The 25406-nt window shown below is 34.4% G+C and overlaps 1 protein-coding gene and 1 long non-coding RNA gene across 3 annotated transcripts in view; one reads left to right on the top strand and one right to left on the bottom strand.

The window, feature by feature from the left end:
* Positions 1 to 292: 292 nt before the first annotated feature.
* The window catches only part of LOC145967980 (luciferin 4-monooxygenase), a 91613-nt gene continuing 66499 nt past the window's right edge, over positions 293 to 25406 (bottom strand). The window contains exons 1-7 of one of the 2 annotated variants that reach the window (XM_083093128.1): positions 11311 to 11574; positions 4344 to 4494; positions 3521 to 3728; positions 3092 to 3422; positions 2270 to 2564; positions 1052 to 1607; positions 293 to 476 (exon numbers count right to left, since the gene is read on the bottom strand). In XM_083093128.1, coding sequence (XP_082949254.1) covers positions 358 to 476; positions 1052 to 1607; positions 2270 to 2564; positions 3092 to 3422; positions 3521 to 3728; positions 4344 to 4448 — 1614 coding nt within the window. In that variant the 5' untranslated portion in view covers positions 4449 to 4494; positions 11311 to 11574 and the 3' untranslated portion in view covers positions 293 to 357. Of the gene's footprint in view, positions 477 to 1051; positions 1608 to 2269; positions 2565 to 3091; positions 3423 to 3520; positions 3729 to 4343; positions 4495 to 11310; positions 11575 to 25406 lie in introns of those variants that run through there. The other variant, XM_083093129.1, reaches the window with a different exon arrangement.
* Positions 5148 to 25406, top strand: part of LOC145967985 (uncharacterized) — a 29442-nt gene continuing 9183 nt past the window's right edge. The window contains exons 1-2 of the long non-coding RNA XR_014437629.1: positions 5148 to 5227; positions 5396 to 5489. This is a non-coding gene — a long non-coding RNA (uncharacterized LOC145967985). The remainder of the gene's footprint in view (positions 5228 to 5395; positions 5490 to 25406) is intronic.

The raw sequence follows: 25406 nt of genomic DNA, 5'->3' as shown, positions 1-25406 counted from the left end.
TGTGCTGTTTCAATATATATGAGAGAGAAACTGGGCCACCGTACGTTCGTATTTATTTGAGTGGCCGCACATTAGTTGGTCAACAGTTCATTTATAAATTACTCGACGTGACAGCACGCTATATAGAATAAATTTGTTTTCCAGAGGAACATCCACACGTTTAATCATTTCTATTTGCAATGAAACATCTATTTGTTTAGCATAAAATACATAAAATAATTTTCGAAACGATAGACGATTTTAAACGGTATTAAAAATATGTATTTTTTTACATAATTGTAATTATACCAGCTTGCAGGAAGATTTATATTTTAATATTTACATTTATCGATAAACTGAGCAATTAAATTTGTATTATTAAAGTTTAGGGATCATTGTGTGAAGTTCGCGGCGTAAAATCTTGCCGGAAGGATTCTTGGGTATGGCATCGATAAATTGCACTCCGCCACGTAACCATTTTTGCAGCGACAATTTCTCTGAAAGATAAATTAAATTGCTCGGTTAATGTATGGACAGGTCATCGTCCGGCTCGCATTTTGTCATTAAATAATTATAATAATTGTAATAAAATGCAATGCCAAGACAGCGTACGTCCACATCTCGCAGTGCTGTATATTTAAATTACGTGGGCTACGGGAGGATAACTAACAATTTTGTTAATGATGCAACGCGGCGTTTAATGTCGTTGCGTTACGATGTCGCGAACAACTAATAATGCCGTTAATAATGCAACGCAACGTTTTATGTTACTACTATATCATGAGCTCACTGCTGGCATCGTATTTCATCCACACATTCAAATTTAAACGTACGTCCAAGTTTTAATCGTCCTACTGTTATTTCAATTTATTTATAACTATAATCAAAGATTTAAAGATTTCTAATAATTTAAATCTTTTCCTCTGAGAAATTTTCCATTTTTTAAACAATTTTAATTTTATAATACATTTATCAAATTTTGATTCTTCTCTAATAACACATTAGGGAGAAAATATCCAATGTATCTGAGAGAAATGTCGAGGATCGAGGATCTAATTGAAAGATAACTTACGTTTGACAAAATCCTGGAGATCCTGTACGGTAATCGTAGCGCCGGGTTGCCTTACTACGAAAGCCATAGGAATCTCACCACTATGTTCATCAGGTCTTCCTATGACCGCGGTGTCCTTCACTGCAGGATGCGACAGTAAGACCGTCTCTATCTCCGTCGGCGAGACCTGATAGCCTTTGTACTTGATCAGCTCTTTGATACGATTGACCACGCGCAGATTGCCCTTGTCGTCGAAGTAGCCGACGTCCCCGGTGTGCAGCCATCCGTCATGGTCGATGGTCTGCCTAGTGGCCTCTGAATTGTTCCAGTAACCCATCATCAATTGCTCTCCCATGTAGCAGATTTCGCCCACCTGACCAACGTCCAGCGTCTCTTGCGTCTCGAGATCGACTACTTTGCTAAGGAAACCGGGCAAGCATACTCCGGTTGCCGCATTCTCAAACGACTCATTTTCATCTTCACGTCCGCTCAAATTGCTTACTACCGATAACTCTGTCATCCCATAGCCGTTGCGAATGTATTTTACGCCGATGCGAGCCTTCACAGCGGCTGCGACCTGGAAAAAAGGAAAAAATTATTTTAAAACTCATCATGTTGATTATATCAAGATTTATTTAATAAATTAATATTAATGACTCGTAAAATAATAATTTAAAAAGGCTACTTATTAAAGTTACGATTATCTTTGCAAAATTTTTTTATATTATAAAATATAAAAAAAATATATTCTCTCTATTTTTCTCTTTTTTTTGTCAGCAGTGATTTAATCCTAATGCGATCATATCTCACCTACCAGAGAAATAAAGGCAATGATACCCGGCTGAAGAACGATGCTCGGAAATTTCGGAGGCGTGCTCAATTTTTAAAACTTTAAAAGTTTTTATTTCCGCTCGACGATAAGATCAGTTTCGCATTTTCCGAAAGATGCGATTGTGAACTCGCGAATGTGACCTTTTATTTTCTCCTCCTTCTCTTAGCGACTCCGCGAGCCGGCTAAACAAAAACGATAAAGTTACTCGCGGCCTGTGTCTAGTGAAAACGCGACGACTCCCCGAGACTTTCTCTCGCGGTCCTTCGTTCGATCCTCTCACCATCGCTGTGGCATCGAGGACTCACTTCGGCACTTAGCTCCCGATGGCTTTTCTTACCGCGATAACTTGGCCGGAGGATCGGCAGGCAAGGAGACGACAAACTTCATGACGACAGAAGAAAACTTACGTCCATCGCAAGCGGCGCCGCTCCGCAGAGGAGTTCTCTCACGCTGCGAAAGTCGTACTTATCCACCAGCGGGTGCTTCGCCAGGAATGTCAGGATCGGCGGCACCAGCGGCAGATGGGTGATTTTATACTTTTGTATCAGGTCTAGGAAGAGTTCCTGCTCAAAAGCGGACATCATGACTATGATGGAGCCTGAGTATATGCAGAGCAGGAGGGTACCTATGGCGTAACCGTGGAAGAACGGTAGCAATAGTAGGAGTCTATCGCGATGCCTTATGTCGAAGTACTCAGGCTGCCTGTGCTTTCAAGAGCAAAATCATCATATTTGGATCATGAAATAAAATTCTTAATAGTATTTTTGAATTAAAAAATGACATTTTCTTTTCTTCCGGAAGAGTATTTGCAAGTGTTATATTGGATTTAAGATATATGCATTGAAAACATATCAGAGAAAGAGAGAGAACTTTTCAAATAATTATTATTGTATGATATGAAATACGATTGAAATAATTGTAAATACATTGTAATAATTACATATTATATGTAATAAGCATAAAAACTATTTAAGCTTTATATACTACAGATATATTTTATATATATTTGATATAAATATTTAACTAATGTTTTCTCTTTCTTCTGATATGTATTAATAATTTAATTATGATAATTTCAATCATAATTTCCTTAAAAATATAGAATTCAGTTTCATATTGTGGGCTCTAGAGTTCATATATAATAATTCATATATATAAATTTTATATATATGTATAAAATTTATATAATTTGTACAAATATATTTACTAATAGATATTCATATACTTACGTTACTTTTGATATAAATGCTAATAGATTTCTATGAGACAAGGTCACTCCTTTTGGCATTCCAGTAGTTCCGCTCGAACATAAAATAACCAACGGGTGTTTGCTGTTGTCACCGATATCTATAGCTTTGTATCCCAGAAAATCTATGGCTTCTTCATTATTTAAAATATCCTTCAACGTACGGATGTCTGTTGCAAACGGTTGATCATCCAATTCTATTAATGTTATCTTCCAGGATAAATTCGGAACGATTTTAGCAATAAGACGTTCGGTGCGTCGAGACACCAAAATAATACGCGGTTTTGCGATGTTTAATAGGTGCTGGAATTCATCTAAGAATTATAAGTTAAGTATTTATTATAAGAGGCAGATAATTAGATCCAATAAATATAATATTAAATATAATATAATAATGTTACAGTCTACTTACATTCCGTGTACAAAGGATTGTACGGTGCTAATATAGCACCAATATAAAAAGTCGCGCAAGCCGGTATCAACCAATCTATTCGATTTTCCGATGCGATGGCAATTCTGTCCCCAATTTTTATCCCGTTCTTTTGTAAAAAATTCGCGAATTTCACACTTTTCTCGAGTAGTTCCTTATTCGTCATCTGGTTACCATTGTGTCCGTCTATCTATAAGAGAATAATAAGTATCTTTTCGCGATTTTATAAAGTCAATATAATTGGAGAATTTAGTTGAAATAGAAGTTTAATAAACTATAAATTTTTGAGATTGAAAAAATTTGTTTCTTTATATACATATTAAAATATTTTGTGTTACATATTAAATATTAAAAACTCAAATAAAATAGAAGCAGTCTATATATTTTACATTTAAATTAAAAAAAAATTTATTATTCAATATAAGCATGAAACAATTACACATTACTTATTATAATGGCTTGAAATATATGATGGTTACAAATAGCTGTCTTTATATACACAATTATAGATATATTATTATTAAAATAGTATCTCATATTATTAAAATTTTTTTCTTCTAGCATTTGCCGCTTAAAGCGAATTACAGTAAAAATGCAAGGACAGATGGGCGATTAGTCGTTATGAGCGATGCATAATGCGACAGCGAAAATTCAGAGAGATAGATTTCACGAATTTTACCTCTGGCGATTAACACTGATGGAAAAGTTTTTACTGTTTGATACATTTATATTATTTTATCGCAAAATTTGCAAAGTGATTGATTCGTCATCGTATACGTAAACTAAATGATTTTATGGCACTTACTAATAAAACCTCATCGCCATTTTCACGCAGTTTTTCCAATACGGCTTGTCCTAGAGATATGGTTGGCGATGGTCGTTTCAATCGACGCTCAAATATTTTTCCCATTTTTACAGCAATATAGAATTTGTCTTATATGAAGTAGCACTTTTATCTGAAAGAGAATATAATCGTATGCTCTCATTAAATTAAATAACATATGATTTTTGCATTTAAATTTATTACTTAAAAAAATGAATGCTATAGTTTTGAAATATTATGTGATTGAAAATGTATTAGAAATATTTGTACAAAATTTTAATTTAATGTTTTGAATGAAATAATATACATGCATAAAAAATTTATTTAGAAATTCTTGATAAAATAGAAATATATTATAACTTAGCGTATATATCAATAATTTTATGATATTGCTCAATATGCAAGAATTTAAAAGAAGACAGAAATAAATTAATAGCTTTAATTGATTAAAAATTGTAATCCATTATTCAATTAAATTAAAATTAAAATGTCGAGGAAAAAATAACCGCGAGTTAATTGAAATAATCTGTTATATTTTAAAATTAATCTGTCATTAAAGTTAAATTTATATATTGCGAGATACTTATGATCTTTTCTATTAAAGCAAAATTGTTCCAAATTAAATCAAGAATAGCTTTTGCATTTTCATTGTTCAAATTTATCGCTTTGCCAAATATAAACCTCTTGGATTTATGCAAATTGTGGATTTGTACATTTTTATCGACAGAGCGCGTCAAAAATTTTATTTTTAATACGATAAAGTGCCACAAGGGTGCATTGTGCGCGTTTCACTCAACGATGGAGGACCTGCGTTTGACTTGACGGCTCATATTTTTTGGAAAAATTTTACAGATTAGCGGCGACAGGTATTTAATATCATATTAAATCCATTCTTTATCATATATTATATCGTTTAGATGTGAAGTCGCGTACTTTGCGCGCAGGATCGACAAGATTAGCACAAATTATTGTCTCTTGGATGATTGCCACTCTCGCGCCGCCATAAAAACGCGTCCGTTTCGTATTTTTTCCAGAAAATCCGGATGTATCGTGCAAAAACGAGGAATTATCCGTGGGAGAGGATAAGACGGAAGGACGAGGAGGAGGCGATCCAGAAAGTGTCATTAGGTGAGTTTGAAAATGATACGATTATAATGATTATAAGTAGTTATGTTATAAAGCGAGATTGTGTGACGTCACTCCGTTCGATGCAAAGCGTGCATCATATAGGGTGTAATATTTAGAATTTGCCAATGTTTTACAAAATCGAGAATGAATATATAATACATCGGAATTTATAAAATAAATATAAATAACATTGAGAAACTATCAACAAGAGATTATGCCTTCGAAATGCGCAGAAATAAGATATATCAATTACATAAATTTTTATACTTTAATTATATACATGTTTTCTAACACAAATATATTATAATATTTAAATTTTCTATATAATTCTATACAATATTCACATATTTTATAGTAGTTTTAAAGGCTATTTAAATTATTAAAAGTTGAAATTATTCAAGAGTAAATTGTTTTATAATTTATTAATTTTTTTAAGTATATTAGAATTTTTAAATTATTTCTTTTTCTCAAATATAGATGTGAAATCGCGCAGGATCGATAAGATTAGTATTTTCTCTCAATATATGAATAACAGTAACGTTTTATAAAAATATTAATTATAAGTTCATTTTAAAAAGAATATATAAATAATATTAGCATTTTATAAAAACTGTTCTTATATTGTTCAGAGAGAACAAAAAGTTTACAATTTATTAAACTTTAATTGGTACGATTTACTTTAAATATAAAGGCATTCTAAGTACATAATTTTATATTTTAAATAAATCATATAAATTTTAAATTTAAAAATGATTATAAATTTAAAAATTTAAAATTTAATTTATCCTTGTTATATACAGCTTATATATATATATATTAGTCGAAAGTTAATCATCTCATAATCTGTTGCTTATTAATTTTGAATTAATGAATAAATATTATAAATTTTTTTATAATTTTGAATTTTCTTTAATTAAAATTAATCTTAAATTTAAAAATTTTTTAATTTTACAAATATTTCTTAAGCATAAATAAATAAATGAAAGAAAGAATAGTATGCGATGGGGGCATTATTGGTATTTAGACCGCAAGCAAACCGACTTCCGACGTTCTCCGCAACGTATGCATTCGCCGGAATGCATGCGACGGTGTGCATCCGGTATCCAGCTGCTCATCTTCAGGTATTTGCGCGGGGAGAGCCGAGGGGGCGGGGGCGACAACGGGCGGGAGCGCGTTCTCGGGAATCACTGAAGTGCTGGGGAATCGCTCTTCGGGGTTAGTCTCGTCGTCGACGACACGGATGAGGTTCCACGGGGGAGGGTTAGGGAAGCTTGGGACGCTACAAGGAGAAGGGATGGTCGAGGGCGCGTGCCACTCTGATTGTAGCGGCCATACTGGGACATTGGAGCCACATACCGATAATTCTTGGCCTCATGCGACATGCCTAGACACCCCGGGAATACTTATGATCCCGAAGTTGAAGAGGTGAACGCAGGAAAATCCTTTCCTACATAAAAATCTCTGTTCAGATTATTTTCTTTTTTCCTACTATGTACATTGAAATATAGATGCAAAAGAAAAATTTCGCGACTAATTTTATTTCAGCTTATTGATTTATTGATTTTTTAATTTCTTCTATGTTCACCCTTTTCCCTAGTATTTTTTCGGTCTCTGTAAATTGATTGCAACATGTCGAAAGATTATGCTTCGGTTTCAAGCTTTCCAAATCTGATATTTGCGATGTAATATAAATGGCTTGTTTTTAAGAATGCTTTGTTTATAAGTCAAAAAGTTAGAAGCTAATATTTCTTCAGTGTTTTTTTTTGGAGTTAATTACTAATATGTGTTCAATGTCGCATATCGGGAAACGCACGAGCGTTCACTTTAAACTTGTGAAAATAGAATTTAATTTTATTAAAAGTTTTCAATCACATATATATATTTTATAATATATATAAAATATTATAAAATATTATAATTTATGTATTTTAGACTATTTTGGGCTTTTATTCAAAATAGATTGTTATGTTCAAATATACTTGAGAAATTTTGCATAAATAGTCGATTGAAAGGATTGATAGGTCGATGGAAAGTTACAAGTCTCTCTCCCAACGAATTTCTATCGGAAACACACGTATTTGTTTCTTGATATAAATTCTTATCGAAGATAATACGCTAACAATATCAGAATCAGAACAATCATCTGTCGATCCTTTTATCACGCAAAGGAGCAGAGACTGTATGAGCTACTGCCGATATCATTTCGGAATTCCTTATTAGGAATTCCACACACTCGACTGCTACCAGAAGCGGCGTGCCGTAGCTCTTCGAGCGATTTCGCAGGCTGCTTGCCACGTTGAACGTAAGGCCGCGACTTAACGGAATTAACGACAAGCTACGCGCTCGGAGGACGCTTTGAGGGCGGCCGCGAACCAGGGATGGGGAGAGCGGCCCGGGGGTGGATTTTGATAACATGTGACTTTATCTGGAATTTCCCGGCGCGCAGGTAGTCTGTTTACTTAAGATAATGGCGAGGCGGAGTGCTTGGGCGTGGATGGAAGCCTGGCGGAGCGAAGGCAAAGGGATATTTCACCAGGCAATGTTGAGTCTCCGCGAGCGAGCGGGTAAGACCGGGAATAAGAGCAGAGAGGAGCGGAAGGATGAAAGGGGATGAAGTTGAAGGTTGGGGCAGGGAGGCGGAGGGGGACGGCACACGCTTGAGGTGGCGAAGAGGTGTAAGGGTAAGAGTGCTAGAGCGGAGAACAGGAAGGGCGGAGGAACGGGGGGCGAGCTGACGGTGGGCGAGATTCTCTCTCGGTAAGGCTACAAGAACTTCATTTTCCGAGCCATTACGCCCCGTACCACTGCGACCGTCCTGGAAACCCCCTTTACCCCCTTAAATTAATTTATATCGAAATTTTAAATGACACTCATCGGCCCGAGCAATAAATAACGTTGCCGCGACCGCCTGCGGGGTTACGAGCCCCCTTTCTTCTTCCCTCGCATGGTTTGCCCGTGTCCTCTTCGTCGCTTTTTCAACGAACCGCCGTCATGCCTGTAGATCCTTCTGTCTACGAAGTTCGCCGGTGAAATAGCGTGAAGATGTATCGTGAAAAATTCTAGTCGCGATATGCTTGTAACCGGTGTCAACTATTCACAAACATAATTTATGCCGAAGTCGAAGTAAAGTGGACTTAGATTTAGTACATATATTAACATCACAGTTGAAACTATATTAGCATAACTGAAACTATATTCTCTCTAATTCTTTTCATTTTTCGTCATAATAAATTATTTATAATTACTTTAAAAGATGTCACTTTATATTTTTGATTTATAATAAAAATCAAGTATATAATGTGATATATATTTTAAAAATGCATTAAAGAAATTATGTTTGATTTTTGCTATAAATTAAAAGTAGCACATATTGTTTCATGCATTTGATCGTTTATGAAACGCGAAGTGCATTCCGCGTCGAAATTGATGGGACACGAAATATCATCGGGACCACGAGTGAAGTACAAGCAAAGTGTTCGCTCGAGTGTGCAGGAAATCGACGATAACTCGGCGGTATTTTGCGCTGACACTGCGATGTATTATAATGAGCCTCTTTTATATAATAATCGTCGTGACGTTTTGCAGAATTGGTTCTTTTGCAAAATCGGTCTGCTTGCGTCGTTACGCGCGTTCCAGCAGCTTAGTTTCCGGCTCGCTTGGTTTTGCCAATACGAAATTTCGTCGTTATGAAAACCACAACTGAGATCATTATTTCTAATGCAAAATCATACGCCATGATTTTCTGCTTTAAAAAATTATTTAACTCGTGATTTGAACTGTTAAAAGAACGGTAGGGTGGGCTTTTATTTTTCGTTTTATAGGGCGCATATTTAAAAAATTATTATTGCATAGAAAAAAACATTATTTAAGATATATATATATATATATATATATATATATATATATATATATATATACATATATATATATATATATAGCGACAGTTGTATCATAAATTATTTCCTTGGTGCATAAATTTTCATTTATTTTGTGATAATATAGTAGGGCATATCAATTAATAATATTAATAATATTAATAATACTAGTAATGACAAATTTTTAATTATCAAAATATTAAATAATAATAATTGAATATAACTCTTGATATTTTGCATATTAAACTCTTTTGTATATTATATTATTTTATATTTAAATATATTATGTGATCATCAATTTTGCAATATCATTTACATTCATGAGTTACTGCATTAGATTTTACATAATACCGTTAAATTTTCGTTATCAAGTCATTTTTTCTATTGAATATTAATAATTTAACGGTGAAAAATATCATCTCGTCCACGATGTAATGTCATCGATTTGCATTGTCACGTTCCAACTCGATCGATTTCTCGCATAGATTCGCAAATGTTTGAAGAGGTCCACGCGATTTTCTGTTGCCGGCGTTAACAATCCGCTTTACTTTGGCACGATTGCGTTTACCTGTCCGATGTTTGCGCATAATTATCTTTCACCAATGGCGAAGAACGATGAGATCACTTTGGATGCTCGGATGATTGAGAAAGCGCTAATGACGCAAAATATTGACGGCACTTGATGTCCAAGATGTATAGAATATACTGCATAATCTAATTATAAGCATTGTAAATACGCAGGAAATCAATCTAGACAATTAATTGGAAATTTTGATTAATTTTCAGAATTGTAATGTATGTCTAAATTATTGTTTGTGTTTAAATTGATTTTTGATGAAGATTGAGTTTGAAAACGACAGAAAAAAATCGATGAAAACGTGAATCTATATGTGACATTAGGATTAACTATTTAACGTTTTTTAAATAATTATTTCTATATATTTTTTCTTGTAAACAAAGTAACAGCTGCGATGTTTGAAATTAAATTATGCAGTATATTTTATACATCTTGGACATTAAGAGCTTTAATAGCTTTACAGCAACAAGCAATTGCATAATTTATAGATACTAAAGTGAATAATACTATAATTTTACACAATAAAAAGTTAATTGGTATTAAAATAAAGTTTATATTTTTATTTTAAATAATTAATTTTTATTTGAAGTATATATTTATATTTTTATTTAAAAAAAGTTATATTTATATTTTTTAATACAATATTTTTATAATTATTAGAAAAATTAATATTGTTTTTTAGTTTCATTAATATTTTAGCAAATCATGAAAGATTTTATGTAGTTTTGAATATTTTTATTCTATTCTTTGTTAAACAAGTCATGAAGGATAATTATATTTATAAAGTTTGATTATTATATATATATATATGATTTGTATTTTTGTCCCGATTTATTTATCTCGTTTCATGTCTTACCTCCTCTATGATTAATCGGAGAACGCGAGATAAGATACTCGTTTATTAAATATGAAGAGTATTGCTCATGCAGGAAATCATTCCACTTATGCAAAGTGCGCATTCTAGTGAAATGGAAGATTCTTGTCAAATGAAATTTTGTAATCGCATTATGCGAAAGTCATTCTCGCTTCGAGGCATACATTGACAATAAGACGTTTTCAGAGTCGATAATTACATCATGCTTTTATTCCGATGAAAAATGTTTGTCACGAGATAATCAGAAAAATCTCAATGCACTAGGTTTGATGAAATACGACTGATGAATACATATTTCCATCAGCTTTATAAAATATATTCAAACTCTATTAAGATATTGATGTTCATATACAAGTATTTTTGAAATACTTATATTTTTTTAAATTTGTTATAGCTCGAAAAATTAAAATGTCTAGATATTTTATATTTATATCTTATTTTCTTATTTTATTCTTATGCTTTAGATTTTTATCATTCTTATAGAAATATACTCACTATAAAAATAAAGGAACAACAATCGTAAAAGGGATTCTTTTATCAGTCGCCGATTCCTTGTTATTTCTAAGAATCACTAGCACTCTCTCACTTTTATTTTCGTTGCAAACTGCATTAATACTATCGAAATGATTTTATCAGACGTAAATTGATGTATGTAAGATGATTAATATATTTAATAACTAACAATAAGTTAGCAATCAAAGATAACACAGCATTCTGACCGTTCGTTCCGACTCGTTGCATCAGACTAACGCGGCGTAGCACGAGTTAAGCACATCGATAGTGAACGCTGTTTATTCATAAAGCTATCTCATTTTATTTCATTCTTCGATCTCATTCTCCTCTTCGAGGTCAATTGTCGCACGCATTTTATCCATCCGATCGTAAAGATTCCGAGTGTAAGAGTTAGCTAATTAACCAATTAGAAATCATCACATTCTTATTTTTCTTTTTACATAAGTGATTTACATTTATACTCGTATGCAGGCACTGTTTGCATTCAGTGATGCATTTACTGTAATCTGAATCGCATGTGTTTCTCTCTAGAACGTTGATAATAATATACAACTACAACAATAAATCCCTGATTATAAAAATTATGTATAATAAAATATGTGTAACGCGAGCACATATATTAATATTTATATTAATCAAAAAAATCCATAAATTAATAAGTGAAAAAATTTATAGCAAGAAACTAATAGCAAGAATCTAACAGTCTACTTATTATAGAAACTAAATTTTCCTAAATTTTTTAATGTTTTTGTTTTTATTATATATCGTGTTAGATTTTGATAATTTACGCAGTTAAAAAAATTGCTCCATTGTTTATTTTTTTTCTATATTTTTTATATGTAATATATTTTTAGATATTTTAAGATGAATATAAAATACTAATTATATATTTTATTCAAAGAAGCTCGATTAAAAAAATAATTTAATAATTCAATAATTTTATTATTCAAGAATAGAAATAACGAAACAATAAATTATAATTAGTTTAATTTCAATACAGAATCTGACGATGTGATATTTTATTTTTATTTAAAAAATATTAGATTATTAAATTAAATTTACACATTTTACTATATGTTGTCTATAACTTTAATAAAATATTTAACTGCAATATATAATAATAAACTGCAATACAACAATAATAAAATTAATAAGAAACGAGATATAAAAAAAACATGTTTTTTATTATCTGAAATATACTAAACGGCATTTATAAAAAGGTTATGCACGTACCGTCTATTATATAATAGTCATCAATGATATGTATCAGAATGTAAATTCTCAAGGCTATTGTTGCATCAAATTAATAAAAGTAACATGACGCCGATTGATTTTATTGTCTGAAACCTCAGTTCTCTCAGTCCGGTTAACAATCGAGTCTGTAATATAAGAGTTCAAGAGGTCAAGAAAACACAGTCGAATGGTAGTACTATAAAGTTAAAAGCATTGTTCCGCTGGTCGCCTTTTAGGAAAGATACACTCGGTCGCAAAAGAGAAAAAAACCCGACATATGTTCCGGCAATGAATTGCATTTTTCTTGGTGAATTCTTTGCATACGTGCGTATGAATTACGCAGTAATAACGGATGTTTTCACTATTTTTCGGCTGAATTTTTATCGTGTTCCATCTTACATTGTATTGTCAACGGGAACATTTCGAAGTGCATCCGTAGTTATATTCCTTAAATTTTCTAATAATTTTATTTCATTGTAATATTATATTTTAATATCCATAACATGTATATATCTTCCGTACTATTTTTTTAATAACTTTATATACTCTTTCAGAGTTTTAATTAAATATATATTCTTTATTTATGTTTATAAATTTATAAGTAATAAAGTTACAATAAATGTTTAATATGCATTAAGATATTAAATTAAAAATGCATAATAACAGAGATAATAAGTATTTATATAGAATAAATACATTTTTAAAATGCTTTTATATTTTTCTTAAATATGTAAAATTAAAAAGACCTATGTATTTTATTCTAGATTAATCGGTTTATTAAAGAACAAAGAAATTTTATTATGCCATTCTGGATTTAAAATGTATTCGTTAATTTTTATTATAATCTAAAATTTTTCCTGAGAGCATTTGTCTGTTTGGTATGATCTGTCTGATATGGTCATGCATAACATGATATTGCATTATTATAAAGTTTTGACAACAATTTGACTATTAAATATGAACATTCATAAAAAGATTATATGTATGCTATTAAAAATATTTAATAATAATAAATTATAATAATAATGAAATAGAATTACGAGAAAACCGTCGAAATATTGTATTTCTACTGCAGTGTTTGTTCAACTTATTAAAATTTCAATGATTCCGCTGATTGTACAGTCCTTTACACGAAATCTCACTACTTAAACAAAACGTTTCGCAGTTTCGTGTGGATTTCGAGTCGACTCAATTGACCTTGCGGTAGCTTATCGGTCTCATAACGGGTCGTCGGCGTCGATGACAAAGTTTTCGAGGTTGCATTAACATTCGTTCTCTCCCTGATGGCGGATGGTGACGGCAACGGCGGATGCCTAGACTCGTGTGTAAACTCCGGTACCCGGAGGGCTTGCTTTGTTACAGGCTGCAGACCTCTGATACCGTGGCATACTTCATCGTTGAGTATTTCGAATACTCTTGGCATGAAGTTACACGCCTGGCCCAGGGAAGACCACATTCTCTGGTTCCGGGGTCGCGGGCTTAACTCTGCGCAGTCTTAAACCCCGCCGCTGAACTCCAGCGGATTCGCTCAGGCATCTTCCTCGAAATGTCCGAGTCCGTGCACGATCTTCGGGTTTCTCTCTCGTCGCGTTAAATTCTTCGCGACGCAACGAAAAGGCCAACAGAAATAAAAGGGGTGTACGCGCGTACGATGTCCTTCTAAAATTCCTTAGCATTCCTCGTCGTGGATTTCCAGCGAACGTCGAATTATTTAGGAGAAAAACTGCGAAAGGAATTCGTTTGCGTGACGTAACAAGTTAGCTAGAATTTATATTATATAGAATATTTAACAGTATCAGTTGAAAATATAAAATGATATCAATTAGTTCAGACTGCTCACCACAATATTTTTACATATATTTATGTTTTCTCATTTTATTTTATATTATTTTATATTATTTATATTCTCTTTCTATTTTTTTCATACATATATTTTTTTATTGCGAAATTATTGTGATACTACATGCATTTCGAAAGACGAACGTTATGTGTATGTTGAAAGTTATGTGAAGAACATGTAATGGCGTAGGTTAATAAAATTTAAAAAGAAACGTCAATTTCGAATTGGTAAAATATTTCGTATATAATAAAGATGTGGAAAAATCTAGTAATCTGGTGCATCTCAGTTTTTCAATATAAGAAAAATAGTGTACAGAGACTTAACCGCGGAGAAGTTATTTGTTGTCGGTGAAGCCGGACATTAATCGATTTTTTGTGCTTCGATATTGAAGGACTGCTTGGTTTTTCGACTCTTGCGGAATTTATCGAAACGGATGCGATCGCGAAGGGCAAGGCAATATATCACTGCCGCATCTCCTCGTTTTAGAGCGCGCAGTTACTCTCCTCGCATCTTTCTGCATTCGACAACTGTCAATCGGCGCATCGCGACGTAGATTTGTAGTACTTTGACGGATTTTTCGCGCGGACGGGCCCGTCAACGCGTGACGCGACACTTCACTGATTGCAAACAGGATCGCCGCCATTGTCGGACAAAAGGCAAGTTCGCGTGTTGATGATTACGCTTTCGTGGCTTTTATCTATGAGTTTTGTCAACGCGTGCTTTTCTTAGATATAACATATTATAAAAAAAATAGACCTGTAAAATCAAATATTTGTTAAAAGAAAATTAATTCGAAAGAGTTTCGTTTATCTATTTAATTCTAAGGATTTTACTTCTAAAAATATTTTTGAAAATTAAAAATACTATCTATTTTATATAGAATATTATATAAGATATCTTTCTCGAAAGTTTTTTTCTTTTATTTTTCTATAAATTTTAATATTGTGAATAGGAAGTGTAGTCATAATATTATAATATCTTGCATATATTTTAAAAAATATATTTACATAAAAAATACATTATAATATCTTGCATATATTTTAATAAAAATGATGTATTTTTTTATATAAATCTTTATATAAATCTTCTTTTTTTATATAAATTCTAAAAATAAAATATTACATTTGTCTTCACCAAGTCTTTTTTGAAGATTATTGATGACTCATTTTAAATTCAAACAGGAAAATATACATAAACGAAACATGTTTATAATAAGTATATTTTATCATCTTACTGCTACATGTGTTAAGAATCTACAAAACTCTCTGTCGAGACTCGTTATCACTCGTATCGTTTTTTGATCTTTCTTTGAGAAATAAGACTGTCGAGAAACGCCGATTCGACATTTATCTTCGGCTGTCATGCCGAGCTTGCCAAAGTGCGATAAGCTGTCAGTGAGACAACGTTCTTCATGGTCGAGCGAATTGTCATCGCAAATTAAGCTAGAACGTGGTCAAAGTTTACTTGCTTGGTTGAATCACGCAAACTTGCCCCGCGTTCTCCGTATAATGCCAGATACTCCGAAACCATTGGATACCTGCATCTCTCCATTCTACATAGACATGGATCCGTTTAATTTTCTCATAATGTACGATCGAAGATTTGAAAATAACACGTTATATGTGACATTTCAAAAGTGCCGGAAATCCCACTCATCTTTAATCTCATTGTCAGTCTGGAATAGATCCTTTTCTTAACAAAATTCTGATCAAAAGTGCAATTTTCATTTTTAAAAATCAACGTAATGTTTGATTTTCGGATTATATTAAGATCCTGGATTAATGTTGCACGGCTAACGCACATTATAATTGGGAATTGTTAATTACAGTTGCGCCGACTTAATCATCATCTACTGGCGTCACGATGAAATCCGCTTCACTTACGGCAACATGCGTTCGATCATGGGACGATGTAAGATTCCCGGCGTGATTTAGCCAATGGAATGTAGGTTGATGTATGCGAAGGGCTCAGCGGATAGGCGCGTGGTATTACCACGATCCGCTTGCGTAAATATCGCGCCCCGGATAGAGTATACCTATGCTACGAGGCGTTGTGTGCTATCGTGTTTGTTGTGCACGTTCGCACATATATACCTTCATACCATACATACGCGGCGCATATATCTCGAACGAGGCTGTAATTCTTTCGGCCGCAGCGGCATAAACGGGTGGAAAGAGGTGGGATAGGAGCGGAGAGGAGAGGAGGGAGGAGGTCGCGCAATTGTACTGTAAATCTCGAAGTTCGTCGCTGACGCTAATTCGAAGTTTGGCGCAGTTGCTGCAGAGCTCTACGGCTCTCGCCACGCACAGAGATGCACACATGTATACGCATTCGCGTGCATACACGTGCACACAGCATACACGTGCACGCAAACACGTCCCGTAACCGTTCGCATAAACTCTCCGGCACACATTCGCAGCGCAAGCGGGGTGCATAGCAGTTGGTTGCGATCGTCATTGCGGGAGCGGTTGGCTGGTCGTGCGAACGGAAGGGTGGAGAGAAAACGGGCGAGGGTGTGGAAAGTCGTCCCTTTGAACGGAGTTCGGGCGAAATCGGTAGATACGCGCTTCCCTTCGGCTGCGAATAATTGCCGCGGATGATGGCATCGAGGATAGAGCAGCATCGCGCCGTTGTTGTAAAGAGAGAAGAGACGTACCGGAGAGGGAAGAGGGGAGAGGGGAGGGGGTAGGGGGTAGAGGGTAGAGGGAGATCCGGACACTGTATTGCATCGAAACTCCTGGATTTTGCGAGCAACATCTCGCGGTCTTTATCATTTTGACCGATATCTTGCAGTTTATCGGATCGTTGCAATACTTAAATGACTGCGAATATTTGCGTAATATTGCGAAATGATTGTGCATGAAACGGCAAATTTTTATGGAATTATATAATGAATCGTGGGATAGTGATATATCCTTTTATAAATAATTTTTAGAAATATAACGTGTGTAATAAATTGCGCTACGCGCGATAAGATAATGCAGGGTTACATGGCCGCTGTGTCATAAAAGATAATGAAATTTGCAGCGTCATATACAAGTCTGTAAAAATAATTTTTTTGCGGGACTTTAACTCTTGACGAGTCTTCACTTGATTTTGGATCGTAATTTATAATCCTAGATTTTACCTAACATGTAAGGATATTTTTGGTCATTTCAATTAAAAGAACCATGAACTTTATTTATATAAATATCTTAAAAATTATTAAATATTACTATATATTATATATTGCTCTATTAATATTAAATATTAATAATAAAAATAAATATTACCAAAATTAATATTTAAACAATGACACAAAAACTGTAGGTGTTGGGAAAAATTTGATTTGATATTTAGAATCAGTGTAAAAAAAATCATTTGAACAAAACACATTTTTGTACAAAAAGCGCCAAAGACTCGTGTTATCAATGATGGATACAAATATAAAGCAATTGTATGTTATATAAGAAAATAACGATAAATATTAATACTAAATAATTCGCTTCGTAATACAAATAAATATAATGAATAATGCGATTGATAAGTTAATGAAGTTAGTGAGTGATAAGCGAGAACAAACTGCGGTAATCTGCGAATACTGAGTTTTTAATCGACGTGGTTCCACAATTTCGCACGTTTGTTTGCGGTAGAATATGAACGAAAAGCGGGAAACGAGGGAATCAAACGTCGGGAACGAGTAAAGGTGAAGGAGCGAAGTCGGTGGGATAACAGGCCAGCAGAACGGATTACGTGGATAGAACAATGCCGCAAATGCCGCGGGAAAAAACGAGGAAAAAGCGTCGGGACGATAAAATGACAGCGTGCACTTCGCGAATTTACTTGCGGCTTTCACTTCGCGCTTTGTTTTACTGACACGGACGAGATAATGTGTATAACACGAGTTTATTAGATGTATTATTTAGAAGGCACGTATAGGTACGGCCTGAAATTTTTATCTCATTGAAGAGAAAATCGCGATTACCTATTTATGATTATTACTAAGATGTTGAACAATTTATATAAAGTAAAAGAGATATAATTAGATATTGCATAAAATCTCTGATGATATAAATATGAAATATATTTTTGCTTTTCTCCTTGTTTTTTTCTTATATATATTTCTTATACATTTCGTTTAAATAAAATTACAAAAATATAATTAAATAAATATATACCTTTTTAAATTTTTGGATTTAACAATTTAAAAATAATGTAATGATATATATACATAATAATATAATAAAAATTTTAAAGCATTTCTTCAGGTTTTTGTTTGAATAATAACATTGCAATGTAATGTAGCATTGTAAAAAATATGGAGCAAATAAAAATATTTGCTACTTAAAGGACCAAAAATATAAATGGTTGATGAAATTAATTATGATTGAATAGGATATTATCTCGTAGTCATAACAACAGAATGTAATTAAAGATGTAAATTGTAATATTTAAGCCTGTTTGTTATACATCTTATTTCAACGAGAACTGTCTTAATCCTATTACCTCTGCCATCATCTTCTGATAATAATTATTCAACACGTAATAGTTTTTTCTCGAAATAAATTGCGCAAAATTTGTGTCTCTCAAATATTCAAACGCGTTATTTTCTTCGGTTTTGTAATTGATTAATCGGCGCATCTTTCAATCTTTTTACAACAGCTTGTCTATAAGACGTAACGTAAATTAAAAACTATTATTTTATTTTGTCTCCCGACACGCGCCGCGATTTTGATCAAGACTATTCTGGTGGATTAAATGGATTCTTGTCATCCATTGAGATCGATCTTGGGTTACCCCGGGCTGCCAACACCTTTATAATCTGCGTGTCCAGAACAGGCCAGCTGAGTTGCGCGGGGGCCGAAGAAAGGAAGAAAATTTTCTTCGAGACACTCTGTAGATGGCCCGGGCGAAGTAGGAGGACGGAAAGGAGGGATAATTGAATACAACTTGATCGAGCCGCGCGTTTCCACCCCATTAAATCGGGCTTAAGCTCGTAAGAGTGGGAGACTGTCGGGAGGAGAGAGCGGGGGCAGCGAGATAGAACCACGAGGGTGCGAGAAGAACGGTGATCGCGAAGGAGGATGAATGAGGGAGCAAGAGAGTGAGTGTGCCAACCCTCTCCTGGGCCGCCGTCGCTTCAACGGGAAGGCGAGAGAATGTTTACTGCTGCCCCAGCTGGGGGCCAATCGGTATAGCCGTTCTCCGTTCACCGCCACCCTTCCGTCTGCTCGCTTCGGCAGAGGGGGCGCGATATAGCAGCCGTACAATAGAAACGTCGACGGCAATAGCTAGCTAGGCCCGACGTCGTTATACAGCCGGATTATATTCCTCGCTTACCCTTCCGTCCTGTTTCCTCTACTTTTACTCTTCCCCTTTTCTCCCCATGCACCTTTCACCGTTATGGCGATAATCAAATTAACTCACTTCGAATTTTAAAGACGCCAACCCCCGAGTCACCCTCGTCGAGTTGAGTCGTTTGCCCGCCAATTCGCCACAGCCGTGTGTTCTCTCTCTCTCTCTCTCTCTTCCCCTCTATTTCTCTCTCTCTCTCTCTCTTTAACTCCACTCGGTCACTCGGTTATATTCCATCCCTTCGAAGCATGAAGGTCTGTAGTTTCCATCAGTTTCTCTTTCTCTTTCTCTCTCTCTCTCTCACTGCTGTCTTTCATGCTCGCCTCGTCAACGTCGCATAAATCGCTCGCGTCTTACCGTTCTCTTTCGCAAGCTTCATCGATTACCGGTTCTCTATCGTGACGCTTGATTACCGCCGGATCTTCGCATTGCGACGCTTTTGTCGGCGTCATTACGGTGTATATTCGTTGCATTGAAAATTAACTGCGTAAGGTAGAAAGTCAAGACAGATTTAAGAATTGACGTGAAAAATTAAATATTAAAAGTATGGGCGAATATAAAGTATGGGCGAATATAATGTTTTTGTTCAAATTGATTTTGAGAGGATGGAATATATTTTAGATATATAAAAATATATTGTATTTTTCATATATATATATATATATATATATATATATATATATATATATATATACATTTTATCTTTGATTGTGTTCTATAAATAAATCAATCTTTCATAAAATTAATATTTAATAAATATTAATAAAATTAATTATTGCTATTAATTAATAAAATTAATTATTATTATTTTCTAATAGCATATCAAACAGCTCTTTAAAAAATAAAATTTGTCAAAAATATGTAAAATTTTTTATTTTGTTTCAACAAATCGTTTTCTAAATGATTTAATAATTTCTCTCTTTTTCTTTCTTTTATTATTATTTTCAATAATTTAATTTTAAGAAAATAACGGGATAAAAATTTTAAAATAAAACTACTTAATTGTAAGTTATATATTTAGTTTCTGAAATATGCATTACGTTACGAAAATGTTCACTATAGTCGACAAATTTTATGTATGTACATACATATACATCGATTAAAGCCGGTCGTGTTATTTTTTGATACGCGATTGCAACTGTCACCGGTTGAGATCAGTCGTTGGATTTCATATCGACGAATGTCATTGCGACATTCGTATCTATGTTGTGCAGCCTATTTTGTTGCAAGAGATTACACTTTCTGCAACATCCTGATAGGTACGAATCATAATGTCACGCGTTTTTTCATTCTACACGGATATCAAAGTGAAATAAAATTGAAGCTCCAAAAACACTTAAATTGTTATGTCATTTTGATTTGTTGATATATAAATTTCTTACATAAGTTTTTTTTAATGTAAATATATTTAATTAAAAAGGAGAATTTTGATAAATATTTAGAATTTATAATTCCTGTAAGATTTAAGATTCTTAGAATCTTACTATTATTTTATTCTCAAAAATAAAAATCTTGAGTGACATAATATTCTATAATTATTTATCCAGTTTGTGAAATTGTATCTGGAATTACATTGGAAATAGATATTTATTTAAAAATAGAAATTGTGCACATGACCGAGTTTTAAGATGATCGAATGAAATTACTGTTTTTATGGAGAGCTTATCCTTCTATCGTTTCGCACGAAGCTCGAGGATACTTTTGGATTGTGTTTAACGCGATTTATATTGACGAGGGCGGAATTCGCAGAGCGTTATATCGCGACGGAAAACGATAGAATGATCGATGAATGAAGGTATTTGGGTCGCGACGAGTGCGTCGGTGAGTCGCTGCATTTTTGAAAAGGATCTCGCGCTTAATCCATGCGGAAAAGGGTGAGTATGCAGAGCACGAAAGGCGGAGCAATACTTTTTCTCGAAGAACAGTTATACGTAATAAATTATAATTTATATTATTTGTAACATATTAAATAAAAAACAAATACATTTTTAATATATTATTCATTAAAATTTTGCACAAAATATAGAAACTATAATTGATGAATAAAAAGGAGAGATAAAAAATATAACAGAAAGAGAGAGAGAGAGAGGCAGAATTTTAATTAATCTTTAATTAATCCATTCTAAGAAAAATTTACTACAAATAATATTTATATATTAGCTAAAAAATCCAAAGATTTATTCTAAAATTCTTAATAAATCGATTATAATCATAAGTAGTAAGTTGCAATGTATCAATATAAATATAAGTAGTATAACACAAATATAAAATAACTGAAGTATAAGATGATACACACATATAAAACGGGAAAGAAGAAGAGAGACAATTTGTTAAAAATGATGCACGTACGGTCAATTTTATAATCATTGAAATACGTTAGTAGCAACAGCCAAGGAAATGTATTTAAGTATGCATTACGAGTCACACGAACAATCCTACTGGATTGTGCTCAATACTCTACGGCGGAAATGCGAGCCACGACGTCCATTACGCCGTCATATTCTGCAACGAACACTTATACACTGCAAGTCCGGGCGGCCGATATCGATGATAACGTGCATCGAAGTTAAAACCATTCGTTTGAATTATGCATCCCGCTTAATGTAGGTAAAATTGTCGGAGATGATGTATTGTATGCGGCGCGAGATTTGCGCGATACGTGATAAAATTAGCGAATCGCGACAGACTTTTTTCTGAATATTCTAAAAGCATGATATATAAAGAAAGAATCTTTTTTTTTATTAATATATGTTCTTGTTAAAAAATTATGGAAAAAATCCTGTAATTATTCTCTCTCTTCATCTCGTAGAGAAAGTGACTATATCACTGTCATATTTTAATAATAAATATTTTTAAAAATGTGTTAATTTTCTTTAGAAGCATATTTAGTTAAATCGACAAACAATATTATATCGTTCTTAATTTCTTTGAAATATTTTTATTTTTAAAATTACTGAATACTTCTGTCAAATAATTTTTTTATCGAATAATCGCATTGTTTTTTTTTTATTACAGAAAATAATGTTGCATGCAAATGGAATATTGAAGAATTCATGCAGATCGATAGCGAATTGCTGAACAGCGCGTTTGGGTTACACATGCAGTTGATAAGTTCACCAAATCGGCGAATGTGTAACATCCGGTACGCTTATAATTAACATTAATGCGGCGATTAGATGTGTTGCATTTGCGCGTTACAGTTCGGCAATTCCGACACGATCGTTATTATGGCATTATCGCTGTTCGTTCGATTTGCAATTCAACGCTTTTTCGCGATAACCTGTGCAAAAGAGAGTCTGAGATTTTACGGGGATTCTGTTTTGCAAAGTAGCGATCCGTATCACTAATCAAGTCCTTTCAATTCTCGACGAAGCAATTGGTGCTTCGTCTTAACCGAGATTCTCTATCTTTCCTCCTTTCGCCTCCCGATTCTGATACTCGTTGAAAACTGAAGGTTTCTTGATTTACCTTCGAGCGTAGCTCGTCAAAGAGCGTTTGTTCCGGAGCGTCGGTTCCTCTAATGATTCTTAATATCGCACCCGCGTTTATGAAGGATTACATGGATCCGCTGCTTTGCTTTATCTGAGAAATATCAGGTTATTGGTATAATGATGGCTCTCGAAATATGACGATTAGTAGTTATCGGTTACAAACAGTTACTATATTGAACTAATTTCCAACTTTTTTTCCGAAAGTTTAAACATAATTTTTTAATACGGTCATCTCTCTCGGCCTCAAATAAAAGAAAGAGGTTCCGAGATAGTTCTTTCCTCGAATTCCATCGTGACAGTTTCTGAAAATATTTGTCTTAGTATATTATTGAGAGCTCGTAATGGAAGTTGAGGTTAAACAACACATCCGAGAGGGAGATTTCGACCGAAATCGGCGATTGAGATCGCTAATAAAAGTGGTCAACCGTTAGCTCGTCCCGGAGAATCGCTGGCTTTGCCATCGATGGTCGGCCTTGAAGAACCAGAGACGGACAAAATTAGTGAGACAGAAGGAGAAAGAAAGAGAATAAGAGAGAATGAAAGAGAAAGACAGAGAAACAGTAGTGCTCGAGCGTTCCGATCTCCGTACATATACAACTTTGGAGGGGTTGGATTAGTGCAGGGAATCTAAAGGCTTTGGCGAGATCGGTCGGACTCGTGTTTAAGCGAGTGGGGGAGAAGCAGGGAATCGCGTTGCCAGGCTGAGTCAACTCCTTGGCTGAGATTAGCTTAGTTACAGATAACTAAGTCGAGATTCGCGCAAGCGGGTGATACCGGATAGAACAGAGAAGTGGACGTGTGAGTAGGCCAGAGAAACAGAGAGAAAGAGAGAGGAGACCAAAGGAAAGGACGAAGGAAAATCTCGAAAAGCCAGGAAAGGAACGAGAAGCTTGGTTGTGCGCGCACACGCGCACCCTGGTAAGAAGTTTGATTATCTTTCCGGTCGCTGCAGAAGGCAAAGTGGCGGCAGCCGGATGCTCTCAGGGTGAATGGAAGAATATTGTGATCTCTCGCAGACATACGGTTTTCTTGCTAAAACAACCTCCCGCGATATTACAAGCAGCTGCAGAGTCGGCGTCACCGTCATCGTCGTCGCCGTCGCGAGAACGACGATGCCAGAGCTATAGCTGGAAGGGGAGGAGGAATGTGGACAACAGACACACAGACCTCTGAACCGGGAGATCCCTATGCTCGCTCGGAGTTAATTGCCTTGCCAATGTAGGATTAGTTGGATGAGGAACAGGAACTTACTGGCCCTGCCTGCGGCCGCTTAACCCTCGACTGACAATGAAATTCGACAATGAAATTCGCTGCGTGTATCGCCATCTTTTTTCAATCTTTCCCTTTTCTTTCGTTTACGGCTCGCAATACGATTTATAGACTGTCCCTTAAGAGATTAACTTGGAATCACTTCTATCTGCTTGTATTTATTGCCAGTCTTTATTTAAACTCTTAATTTTATCTTTCATTTTGTGTTTGACATTTTTGTATGAAACAAACATTATCTTCTTTTCGTGATTTTTGTTTCTGACGTACTTATGATTATTCTGTAAATTATTTTGATGTAATTTAAATTTTAGTTCCCTTTTTTCGATTAAATTTCCTCTTAATTTTTTTTCCCTTTATTCTATTTTCTCTCTTCCTTTTCTTTTGCTTTCTTTCTTCCTTTCTTTTCACTGTTTCTTCGACGACAGGCGAATTCCTTTCTTCCTCTCATCTCATCTCTGTCCAATGTTCACGAAGTACGTTGATCCTTCTGTCGAGATGGCAGCGTCATTTCGGTGGCGGCGACCTCCTGAGATCGAGCATCCTGGATTCCGGCAGGACCGTCGATGCTGATAAATGGGATCGCTCGACGCCCAAGTCGTCCTTGACTGCTAAACCAGCTGGAAGTGCGGTGGCTTTGGCCTCTCCACCAAAGTGCGGTCATCAATGATGACATTGCGCGCCCCCGTATCTATACTGCATACATATCTAAATCCGTACATCCTCTTATTCGCAACCCTTCTCGATAATCCTTTCTCGATGAAACGACGTAGCGCACTCCGTTGCGCTTAATATTGAGACTCGCGTGCATGATTTATGAATTTTTATACGTTGCTTTTGAATGCGTGATGGATTTTTTCTTTCCACATATATGCGAAGTCAACATTGTCGAGCTGCATTAATCTTTTCGTAAA

The sequence above is a fragment of the Camponotus vicinus genome, unplaced genomic scaffold (assembly GCF_025532165.1).
Source record: "Camponotus vicinus isolate PSW18456_S1 unplaced genomic scaffold, iyCamVici1.0 SCAF_3, whole genome shotgun sequence".
Classification (NCBI taxonomy): domain Eukaryota; kingdom Metazoa; phylum Arthropoda; class Insecta; order Hymenoptera; family Formicidae; genus Camponotus; species Camponotus vicinus.
The sequence above is the reverse complement of the archived record's forward strand: the minus strand, read 5'-3'. Positions and strand labels throughout refer to the sequence as shown.